At 41.6% G+C, this 12,395-nt stretch overlaps 1 protein-coding gene across 1 annotated transcript in view; it reads right to left on the minus strand.

Moving 5' to 3' along the window:
• Window positions 1-3,356: 3,356 nt before the first annotated feature.
• Window positions 3,357-12,395, minus strand: part of LOC150081921 (BTB/POZ domain-containing protein 6-like) — a 41,693-nt gene continuing 32,654 nt past the window's right edge. Inside the window, exon 3 of the mRNA XM_090380366.1 lies at window positions 3,357-4,446. Within this exon, the coding sequence (XP_090236492.1) occupies window positions 3,357-4,446 (1,090 nt within the window). The remainder of the gene's footprint in view (window positions 4,447-12,395) is intronic.

The raw sequence follows: 12,395 nt of genomic DNA on the forward strand, positions 1-12,395 counted from the left end.
TTTAGGGAAGGTGAGGCAAGTGCCAAAGGAAGGTGAGAAGGATCCGGAACACGCTTAATGTATAATATATTGCCGTGTTTTCTGTTCGTGAATATAAATATTTGTATATTTTTTAGGTGAGGATTCCAGGGGTTGTTAAAACCCTGAAATTTTCCGAAATATGAATACCGAGTCCTATATTTCTCCCACAAATTATTGTAAAACAAGCGCTTAACTGAGTTCTGAATACTAACTACACAGCTCATCTGTAAATAAAAGAAAAATAAATTTAAAAACTATTTTGTTTAAAATTTAAAGTCTGCAAAACTATTGCGTTTGTTTAGGCAAAAATGTACCCCATGCATCTGTATACACTTTATCCACTCGAAAGTAACGGGTGCACTGCAGGAAAGAGTTGTTACACGTTTGAATATGCAAATTAGTTTCATTATAAAGGTAGATGCACAGTAGATGCAGCAAAATGAGTTATGAACAAAAGTTAACGGATTTTTGAGGGACCAGATAATAGATTTCAGAGGGGCCAGGCTTAATTTATGCTATTGTATAGCAATTAAGCACTTTCAAGAGATTCTGCGGTGAAGAAAAGACTTAAGTAGAGCCAAAAACCTTACCGATGAATCTAGCAAAAACTGATCATCTCGCTACATTCCCTTTGAGAAGCTTTCTTTGGAGGTGCAAGGGACAACAAATGAACCTGTCAGCGGTACCACAACTCGTAGAAAGTTACCATAAATTTTTATAGTTCAGATGCAACGAATAAGTCCTTGATTACCAAATTCAATGCACAGTGCTGATTAACACGGTGAAGGAAGGACCAAAGCTGAACTTTGGCCGATGAAAAGCAGTATTGCGAAGTGATTAATTAAGCTACACCGACTTCCATCCAAATGCACATGTTCCAGTCTGAAGAATGAATGGCACAATCTTACCTCCAGAATCTGTGGTCCCAACTGCGAGGTTTTCAAGTAGCAGTGTTTATGGTGTGAGAATGGTTCTTTGGTATAACCTCGGTTTGCTGGTCGCAGTATGAATGTCGAATCCTATATTCGTGCTGTGTATAATGTTGCATTTTACCTTGTGGTAGTAGTTTTATGGGATTTCTACACGATAACGCTACACATTACTGTGGCCATCATTGAACGTCCAATTCAACCCAATAAAGTATCCGTAGGGTGAATTAGACAGCCTAATTCGGAAGCGCCATAAAAGATCCTTACATTGCTGGAACTCGCTGCTACTTTGAAGGAAAAATGGAGCACGGTCCCACATGTTTTAAACTATAAATTGGTAGAAAGCCTTCTCAAACGTATTCACGCAATCATTGCGGCCAAAGTTGACTCGCATTTTCTTAATAAATGGATGTTATGTCCAAGATGTGTCCCATTACGTTTGGTGCGATAGATATGAGATAACTAAATGGAGTGAGAGCTACGACAAAAGATTTAAGTTTTCGAGACTTGGCTCCTGAAAGCCAGAGAGCACATTAAATTGGTACGAGCAATATTAATTTTATGCATGATTCGTAATGATATGCTTATGCGGTCTCATTTTTAAATAGTATATTGCAATAACTTCTTATGTGTAAATACAGTAATGTACCAGTTACCTGAATCCATTTCCAAAGGTGGAATATCAATCGGTCTTAAACATCGATCTCGTCAGTAAAGGTAGGTTCGATTACTATCCTTGCGAGCAGTGTGATTTCTTTTCCTCTTTTTTTTTTTTTATCCTCCAGAACTGTGCAAAATACTTCCAAATCGAATTATTTTTTGTGCTAGGCTTCCACTAGGCCTAATAACCTCTTACTGAAATGAAATGGTTCCTTACAAAATAATTGGGATTAGTCTGAATGTACTTCTTTTTTTTTTTCGGAAAATACGAAACGTTAAGCCGCTTGATGAAAAATATTTTATTTCCATTTGAAAGTGCTTATTCACTTCAATACGAAATACACAGGCTAATATATCTGTGATTAAATACAAATGAAAATAGTTTTAAACGTTCGGTAAGCCCAAAAGTCATTCACAGAAGGGTTGCGTGTTGCATTAGTGTAGTTTTACCATTAAAATATTTGTCAATGTGCGTCTTAGAAGCGAACGACAGATGCAATAAACTGCCATCGTAACAACAACGTGGGTGAATTTATCCATTTATACAATAAGTGTATTTGATGAAAGCCAAAATGAGTGGAATTACAGTAATTTGATTTTGTATTTTTATATTTAAGGTGTTTAGAAGGGTAGGTACCAAATACTAACATACGCACGCAATCCATAATTGAACAGTTATTGAAATATATGTCTGCAACCTATCACACTAACAAAAATGAATGTCATGATTGAATTGTATAAATTACTGGGTAAACTTGTTGCGTGTGTATATGTACGCACACATCGATAATGGCAATTGCTCTATTTTTACGCTCCTCAACCTGGTAGTAAGTTGAAAGTGAATATGAAAGACTGAAGCATGAACGAGTGACTTATACCAAGAAGCCAAATATTCCAAATAGAATAGGTAATTACAAACCACCTCGAGGAAGTATATTGATTTTGATAGTGGCTCATCTGTCCGAGACTTATTGCTGCTGATGATGTGGCAGTCATGTCCATTCATTAGCACGACTCTAGCCCTTCATAACCAATCCTTGGCTACTTACAGCTCATCATCCACAATGAAAATTACGTTTCAACACTTTGCGATTACTAGTTCTATTTGACATCAACAATTATGATTGTAAATGTACGTGATACCAAAATTTAGGTGCATTAGTGCTTGTTGAGGCTTTAATGAATATGACTGCTACTCTTAAAGGTAGGTTTCAGATTCTAGATGTAACTTGGTCTACATTAGATCACTAAATATAAACACGGAATATTTTAAAACACAAATGACCCGTATTATAATATTTTGCTGGCAGAGCAATTGGAATATAACGCTCTTTCGTTCTCTTACTCGATTTCCATTAAAATACATTATAAATGATAATGTATGACAATCAATGCTTCATTTTCTTATCTTCCATGGAGATGTAGCTTAAAATCGAGCCTCTCATTTTATCTTAAAAATTCGTTAAAACTGTAGGGCCTTATCCTACGAGCCTTTCTTCCAAAAGGCTCCTGGAATTCAGGATTCTCCGCTTGACTGGAAGGCTACTCACAGTACGATAATTGCAAATCAGCTGTCTCTCTCTGGAATGCTATTCGATGTTGTTAATCTCGTAAAATCTCTGAAAGAGATAAATCACCAATTTGAAGATTCCTTGCCCATTGGAGACAATCACAAATGACTGAATGCAGCCATATGTTAAGACGTAGCCTGGTCATCAACATTTCACAAAATTGTCCTTCGGGTGTTCAACAGTAGAACAACAATTCTGACAATTCAACGATGTCTAAGACATTAGCTAATTTGATTCTTGTGAAAGGTATAAACTGGAAAGTGACGCCCTCTACTGTCTCTTCCTTTTTTCTTTGTCTCAACATGGGAACCACTACATCTTCCGACAGTAAAGAGTGCGCCTGTAATTCGACTTCATATTTTTCTCCTTTTCGAATGAAAATCGGTTTGCGTAGCCGGACTCTCGTATCTTTTCCTTTGCTCAAGTGGAAGGTGATTTCTGCTTCGTGACGTTCCGCCTTCCCATCCAACAACCTCCGAGTAATACGAAAGAGACCGCCAAATTTTGGCTGACGGACGGAGTAATAGGCGCTGTCAAGACGTACTGGAAAGGAAACTCCCATAAGGAAAACATCTTTATTGAGAGCTGAGAAACGAACTCCGAAAATGCGTAGGGGTCTGGAAGGAGTGGAATAAGAAGTTCCTCTGAAACGTTGACAAATGAAGTATTCGGGCGGAGGTTGTCGCTTAATGGCCTCTGTATGTAATCCACTTGGCATTGGAATACACCCAGGGATAGCAAGATTCATGAAGATGCAATAGCACTCATCCATCGTGAGCAAACCACTCTTTGCTGGCCCTTTACAGAACTCTTCAGCAGACATAGCCAAAAAGCGAATGTACGGTAACGAAGTGTCTAGAATTCCTCTCAAATTTTCGACGTCGTCTGGCAAATTACGTCGCTTGCATTCTTCCTCAGCCCACTGGTAGAGAGCACTGTACAAAGTGTATTCCGAATAGAGATTCATGTAATTACGTTTGGCCACCATCTCGGCAGTGTTGGCGCTGATCTTGGAAAACGATCCCGATGTGAGGACGTGGAAGGTTTGACGGTCGATGATGTTCAAACACAGGAAGAGAAGGATGTGGGCATCCGCAGCGACAGCGAATTCGAAAATCTGGCATACGTTTTTCGCTGTGACATTGGACTCTAGGAAGGTGAAGCACTGTTCCAGCAAATGAGGAAGAGCGTACTTCTTAGCTGCAAATGCAGTCACTATGGCGTCGTCCACACTCTGCAAGTTGAGGGTGTCGCTGTAGGCATAACTGCAAAGTATAAGAGAACACATTTTAATCCATACTCTAAAATTGGGCACATTTTAAATTGAGTATCACTTTCTAGCGTACACAAAGAATAAAGTCAAGATTTAGATATTAGTCGCGACCGAACTGTTATTATCTTGAAGTTATCACAACTTTAGTAATTCTTCCTTCAAGTTCAGCCACGAAAGTTGCACTCCGTGACTAAAGATGGAATCGCATTTGCTAATTTGTTCTACGTTTACCCCTCAGTAACGGCATTCAGCTTAAATTCTTCACGACTGTTATACCTAAATCTTGATTTTTATTTTTTTATGGAATCAAAAATTCTTAAAAAAAATAAATCTTAATTGGTCCTGCCATAAATAAATAGATAAATGTAGTACATTGGTAAGAGATAAATTCCCTTCACGGCTGTAGGTGTCAGGGAACTGGCATATACAAAAATAGATATTGAATAGCAATAAAAATGTATAATGATTAATGAAAGTTTGCAGTAGTCAAACAATTGCCAGCTGTAGTGCTGGTAGTTATTGTACAAAATCTTTAGTTTAAAGTTTAATAACACAGCCAATGAAACTGATGCTCCCACTATATACAGGGTTGTTAAAATTAAAGTATCCCTATGTAGAGGGCTCTGGAGCGAGTTCTAAAGCTCGTACTGAAGAGAAATTTGGACAACAGGTACAATAAAGAATGCGCTCGCGATTATTGGAAAAAAAAAAATAGTTACAAAATTTGTCACTGTATGGCGCGTAACTCTCTTAGTTACGATTATGCAAATAACTTACGTTATGTGCATAATCGTAAGTTATTGCCGCAGCGACACTACTCAGCTCTACTGTACTGTATAAAAGCAAAGCAGTCTCTTCAAAATCATACAGTAGATGTTTGCCTGCACTACAGCAGCAATGCCAATAACGTTGCAGGAAAAGGCGCTATTAGTGAAGCTGTACTATCAGAACAGCAACGATGCAGCTATCAGAGAATTCCGGAGTCACAAGCGCATAAGGCCCATGTCGACCTATGACTGTTTGTGCTGACCGCAAAATGATTGCGAAATTTGAAGCTACAGGACATCTTGGGGTTCAACCAGGTAGAGGTCGAAAACGAGTCAACTCCTGTAGTGTTGAAGATGTGGCTATGGCTGTCGTGGATTTATCAAGTCAATCTCCATGTGGTAGCGGAAGTGTTTCTCGTGAAGTGGACATGCCGTATTCCACTGTAAGGCTAGTAATGCGTTAGGTGTTGCGGTACTTACAAGATGCACATTCTACAGCAGCTAAAGCATGGTGATACAGTTTCTGATGCGATTGACAGTGGATATCACTTGGCCATGGAACATCCTTTGGAGTGAAGAAGCCCACTTCTGCTTAAATGGACAAGTGAATACGCACAACTGTCGCATTTCGGCAACAGAAAACCCTCGAGTTATCCAAGAGGTCCCGTTGCATTCTCCGAAAGTGACAGTCTGGTGTGGATTTACGGGCATATTCATGATTGGGCCATATTTTTTGAACAGGTAACACCGACTGGACCCCGCACCTTTTCCATCACTGGACAGTGATATTATCAAATGTTGGCAAATTTCGCAATACCAGAGCTGCAGCAACGTGGGTGCCTTCAGGATACCACATTCATGCAAAATGGTGCGCCACCCCACATCCACCGTTGTGTCCAAAGATTGCTAAGGCAACACTCTACAGACGAACGGGTCTGTAGCCGTTGTTTCGAGACATCTTGGCCACCCCGATCACCGGACCTCACCCCATTAACTTCTGGTTGTGGGGTTTTGACATCGGGAAGCATATCAAACTGTGGCAGATCTGAAGAACAGCATTAGAGGTCATGTGCTGGCTATTCCAGTTGACATGTTAGTTTTGCAGGGTATGTCTGCCAGGGGCAAAGGTTGATGACGTTGTAGAACGGATATCATCTTTTAAGGGCACAAAAGGTGATATAGTTGTACACGTTGGCACTAATGATATTAAGAGTAGGAGACCGGCGGAATTACTTAGCAAGTACAGGTCACTGTTGAAAAAAAGCCGTGAATTAGGGTTGAACTTGAAAGTGTCTGCAATTCTGCCCAGACACGATAGGAGGGAGTATATGATGAGAGCCTTGTCGATCAATTCGGCCCTGGAAAGATTGTGCAAGGCTCAAGGGGTAGAATTTTTTTCAGCCTGGACTGTACTTGTTAACAGGAGAGATTGCTTCTACAGGGATGGGATACACTTAAATAGAAAGGGTGCAAGAATTTTTGCTGATGCTCTCGAGGCAGTGTTAGGTGGGTCGGAAAACTGCTAGTTGGGGGGGATACAAGGACTAATAGATTAACAGTAGCCAGTGGCAGAGGTGGAAGTGATTCTTGCACTGCTTCTATTGAAATGAGCAGAAGTCTGAAAAACAGGATGCAGGATATTTCAGAGACTGCTGGTAGTCATTGCGGTACAAGTAAACACATGGGTTGTGTTAGGGTAGCTAAGAATAGAAACAGGTGCATGTATACCTGCGTGTATACCAATGCTAGGAGTTTGGTAAATAAATTTGATGAATTTGAGGTATTGCTCAAAACATCAAAGGCAGATATTGTTGGGATATCAGAGACGTGGTGTCACACAGATATAAGTAATGCGGAACTGGAATTTGGGGAATACAATGTGTATAGAAAGGATAGACAGGACAGGAGGGGAGGAGGGGTTATGCTATTAATTAAGAAACACATAAAGTCCAAGGAAGTGAAGCCAGTCGACATCGATGGACAGGGCAGCGTCGAGTCAGTTTGGTGTGACATAAGCATAGGTAAATCAAAATTGAGAGTAGGAGTGTGCTATAGGCCTAATGACTCTGATGAGTATAATAAGATATTGTACAGGGAAATAGAGTGGGCCAGTAAATCAGAGAGTCTTATAATGGGGGACTTTAATTTCCCAGATATTGACTGGAATTTGTGGGTTGGTCACTCGCACACTAGCAAGGCTTTTGTGGATTTATTGGATGATTGTTTTCTACATCAGCATGTTCGTGAGGCAACGAGAGGGAGCAATACTCTTGATCTGATTATCAGTAGTGATTCCTCATGCATTAAGAACCTGCAGATAAATGAACCACTAGGTGGCAGTGATCACAGTGTGTTGAAGTGGGATTTACTCAAGGAGGTAACTACCATCAGAGGTAAAGGGAAGGGTTTTTGTTTTCGTAAAGGCGACTATGATGGTCTGAGACAGTATTTAAATTCTATACAGTGGGACCAACTGATGATGTTACCAACAGCAAACTCAAAATGGGAAGCATTCAAGGAACTAATCTTGGAGGCTACCAGGCTTTACATACCAACTAAGAAATATTGTTCAAGGTTTAGGCCTAAATGGTTGTCAGATGAACTAATGAGACATGTGGCAGAGAAGAAAAATGCATGGGATACATACAAATTAATGGGTGACATGGAAGCCTATGATAGATATAAGTTGGTCTGTAACCAAGTCACAAAGGAGATTAGGCAGGCAAAGGCAGACTATGAAAAATCCTTGGCAAAGGATGCAAAGAAAAACAGAAAAGAGTTCTTTACATACTTGAACTCGAAAAGGAAAGGGATGAATCAGATTGGTCCACTGGATATTGATGGTTCAACAGTTGAGGATCCTGCTCAGGTGGCTAACAATCTAAACGAGTATTTTGCATCTACATTCACGCATGAGGAGTTATTCAGGAAGGAGAATGATGTAGGTAAAGTAAACATTGGCAGTGAGCTGGATGATTTTGTAATAACTGAGAGGAAAGTGGAGGAGAGATTGTTGGGGATAAACATAAAAAAGGCACCTGGGGTGGATGGGATCTATCCAGTTATATTAAAGGAGGCAGCAAAGGAAGTAAGCAAACCCTTAGGCATAATTATGAGAGCTTCCTTGGACTCAGGGGAGGTACCTATGGACTGGAGATGTGCAAATGTGACCCCAATTCACAAAGGAGGTTCAAAGGCTGACACAAGTAATTATAGACCTGTTAGTTTAACTTCTGTTCCAGGTAAATTAATGGAGGCACTGGTTAAAGAAGCACTGCAGGATCATCTAGACAAGAATTCAGTTATAGCTCAGACGCAGCATGGTTTTGTTAAGGGCAGGTCTTGCCTGACCAATTTGATTGGATACTATGATGTAGTCACAAAAGAACTGGATGCAGGGAATAACTTTGATATTATATATTTGGATCTTAGAAAGGCTTTTGATACTGTTGCACATGGAAGACTGCTGCACAAATTGGAGCAGTGTGGCATTGGAGGCAAATTGCTGCTATGGATAAGGGGATGGTTGAGTGGCAGAAGACAGAGAGTGGTAATCAATGGACACTGCTCAACGTGGACTAATGTTATTAGTGGAGTTCCTCAAGGTTCAGTGTTGGGTCCGTTGTTGTTTTCGGTGTTTATGAATGATATTGATGATGGGATATCAAGTTTAATGTCCAAGTTTGCAGATGATACAAAGGTTGGCAGGGTCGTTAAGGGCAATACTGACGCTATGCTGCTGCAACAGGATCTGGACAGGTTGAACAGATGGGCTGAGAGGTGGCAAATGAGGTTTAACATCAACAAATGTAAAGTGCTGCATATGGGAAACAGTAACCCCAGAGCAACGTATCAACTCTGCGGTACTACACTGACAGTGGTGGAGAATGAAAAGGACCTGGGGGTAATTGTGCAGGCAGATATGAAGTTCTCTGAGCAGTGCAGACGAGCTGCAAGAGTAGCTCATGGTGTCTTGTCAATGATATACAGGAATTTTTCTAGCAGGGATAAGGAGGTGATTATTCCCTTGTATAAGGCAATGGTAAGGCCACATCTTGAGTACTGTATACAGGTCTGGAGGCCTCATTTCAAGAAGGATGTAGAGCTGCTGGAACGGGTACAGAGAAGGGCAACAAGATTAGTAAATGGAACAAAGGGTTGCTCTTACGAAGAAAGGCTTAAGTTTTGCAAATTACAGAGTCTGGAGACTAGGCACCGGCGAGGTGATCTGATAGAGGTGTATAAGGCTTTGAATGGTTTGAGCATGCTCAATGCCAATGGGATTCTTCATCTTTCTCAGAATAATCACCTCAGAGGGCATAAATTCAAATTGAGGAAGGACGGATGTCGGATAGATGTGCGGAAATTTGCCTTTGGCCAGCGGGTGGTTGGTTGGTGGAACCGACTTCCTTCACTGGTTGTTGAAGTTGATAGCCTAAACAAATTTAAAGCTCAACTGGACAGGTATTTCGAACGAACGGAGGGGTGAAATGGGAGTGGGTTTTTTTTTTTTTTTTTGTGTTTTTTTGGCTGATGCTGAATAAGCTTGCTTTCTTGCATCATATGCCTCTGCTAATGCTAATGCTAAAATGCTGTTCTTCGAATGGAAACTGTTGTTGGCCAAAATGGAGGACACATTGAACAATTGTTGCACTGATAAAGTGATTTGTATTGCCACAGCGCCATATAGTGACCAATTTTGTAACTAATTTTTTTTCCAATAAATGGCGAGCGCATTCTTTATTGTACCTGTTGTCCAAATTTCTCTTCCGTATGAGCCTTAGAACTCGCTGTAGAGCCCTTTACATAGGATACTTTAATTTTAACTACCCTGTACATTAGAACTAATCAAGTCGCTATTAAACTTGTATTTACTAAGAGTTGAAATGTTAGCATTTCAACTCTTAAAGACTGTCCATAAAAACCACACGAAATACACTGCCTATCTTTGTACTCTGTGATTTTAGGTGGTTGGTTCACAATAAAAATTGTCCTAATTGACCAGCCTCCTAATGTGTGGGAGTAGAGCATTAGTTAGGCAACAGTGCCGTGGTGTGCTTCCTATAGCGCGCATTTACTGACAGTTTTCAAGGTCAATTTCAATAAGCCTATCATCATGGTGATGATATTGCATCAATCATTTTCAGGCAATAATGTCTGGAAAAACTCTGTTTGAAATCTTTCTGCCAGCTGTGCCGTCCTTAACTGATTGGGAGATGGTGTTTATTATTTGCCCACTTCGGAAACCGCAGTTCCATATACAGGGTGATTCACTACCACTGCGACAAACTTACAGGAGGTGTAGGGGGCACAAAGACGAATCGGAATCACATAGCATTGCAGGGTCCGAAATGCCTTCGTCATGCGGGAGGTCGCGTGAACAAAGAAGCAAAGAAAAAGAACAGAAATAGCAACTCGTTAGTGTAACAGAAATCATTTTAATGACAAGTTTTACATTGTCAAAAAGCCATGCTACAGAAGGTGTTCGAAAGTTCAACCAGAAGCAGTCACACAGGCTTCACAGCGCCGCCGCATGGAATCCCTAACGTTCTGGAAGATTCCTGGCGTGTCTCGAATCTCCCCGGCAACTACAGAGATGCGAGCGACGAGGTCTTCAACTGAATCAACGGGGGTCTCGTACACCAATGTCTTCATTTGACCCCAGCAGAAGAAGTCCAGGCATGATAGGTCCGGCGATCTAGCAAGCCAATGAACCGGACCACCATGACCTATCCAATGCTGTCCAAATGTAACGTTTAGGTGTTGGCGGACGTCATTGGTGTAATGTTAGGGAGCCCCATCATGCTGGAACCACATTGAGCGGCGCAACGATTGAGGAACATGTGCTTCTTCAATAAATTCGGGCAGGACTTGCTGTAGAAAGAGCAAGTATGCCCTGCCGTCCAGACGAGGGGCAGAAGGTACGGTCCAATGAGGTGGTCTCCAACAATGCCGGCCCAAACATTGACAGAGAAACAGCGTTGAGTTGCACGTGCTCGTGTACCATGGGGGTTCTCCAAAGCCCACAAATCGGCGTTATGTTGATTGAAGGTTCCCTCTCTTGTGAAACTTGCCTCATCCGTGAACAATACAGACGCAGCAAATGCGCTGTCTGCCGCACTCTGTTGAAGAAACCAAGTAGCAAAAGCCCTCCGGAGTGGATAATCCGCAGGCTCCAATGATTGGACGCGTTGCAGATGGTATGAACTCATTGTTTGTTGACAGTATCCTACATACAGCGTATTTGGAAATACCCAATCGTTGGCCTATCGCTCGAGTACTCGTACTTGGATTGCCTTCTGCAAGACGTAGGACATTCTCCTCATTGTCTGGCGTCCTCGTCGTTCGCTCTCGATTCATGGTACCTCTCGTGAAACAATCAGTCTCACGTAACCTTCTGTGCACACGTGCGAAAATCGTATGATGAGGAGCACGCCTGTGAGGGAAACGGTCCTGGTACAAGCGCAGAGCGGCGCGCCCGTTACAGTCCACAGCTCCATACGCGAGGTGCATGTCGGCCATTTCAACGTTTGAATACTCGTCCATCCTACTGCCTCGGGAACCGGTTCGCAAATGCTGACTTCCAGCGGGATCGCTGTTCACGCGACCTCCCGTTCAACGTCCTCTACCGCATGACGAAGGCATTTCGGACCCTGCAAATGCTATGTGATTCCGATTCGTCTTTGAGCCCCCTACACCTCCTGCAAGTTCGTCGCACTGGTAGTGAATCACCCTGTATATCACTGGAAGGGGACGCTCTTATACAAATTGACGTCAAGGAGTTAAACATGTTACTTTAAAAGGCAGGTTAGTTTTTTCTATTAACCACCATATTATTTTTGCCCAGCCAAGTGTCGTTGATTAAACTATACCATAATTCTGAGTCAATATGAAAGAGTCGTTCAGAAAACACATCAGGGGTAACCGGACCAGTTATGGATTATCCGGTCTAGTTAAGAAGTCCGAAGAAACGGAACTCCTGGCAACTCCCACGAAATGGACCACCAACATTCATTACGATTTTGCCTACTGAAGAGCACATCAACGAATTGGCCGCATCATCGATTGACTGAACAATCGGTCCTGCTTGTGCTTTATCACGCCAAACAGCCGCTTTATAAGTACGACACTGTGGCGAGCGCTAGGGAATACTTTAAACCGGTATCCATATGAA

The sequence above is a fragment of the Mastigoproctus giganteus genome, chromosome 8 (assembly GCF_048544385.1).
Source record: "Mastigoproctus giganteus isolate SK-2022 chromosome 8, ASM4854438v1, whole genome shotgun sequence".
Taxonomy (NCBI): Eukaryota; Metazoa; Arthropoda; class Arachnida; order Uropygi; family Thelyphonidae; genus Mastigoproctus; species Mastigoproctus giganteus.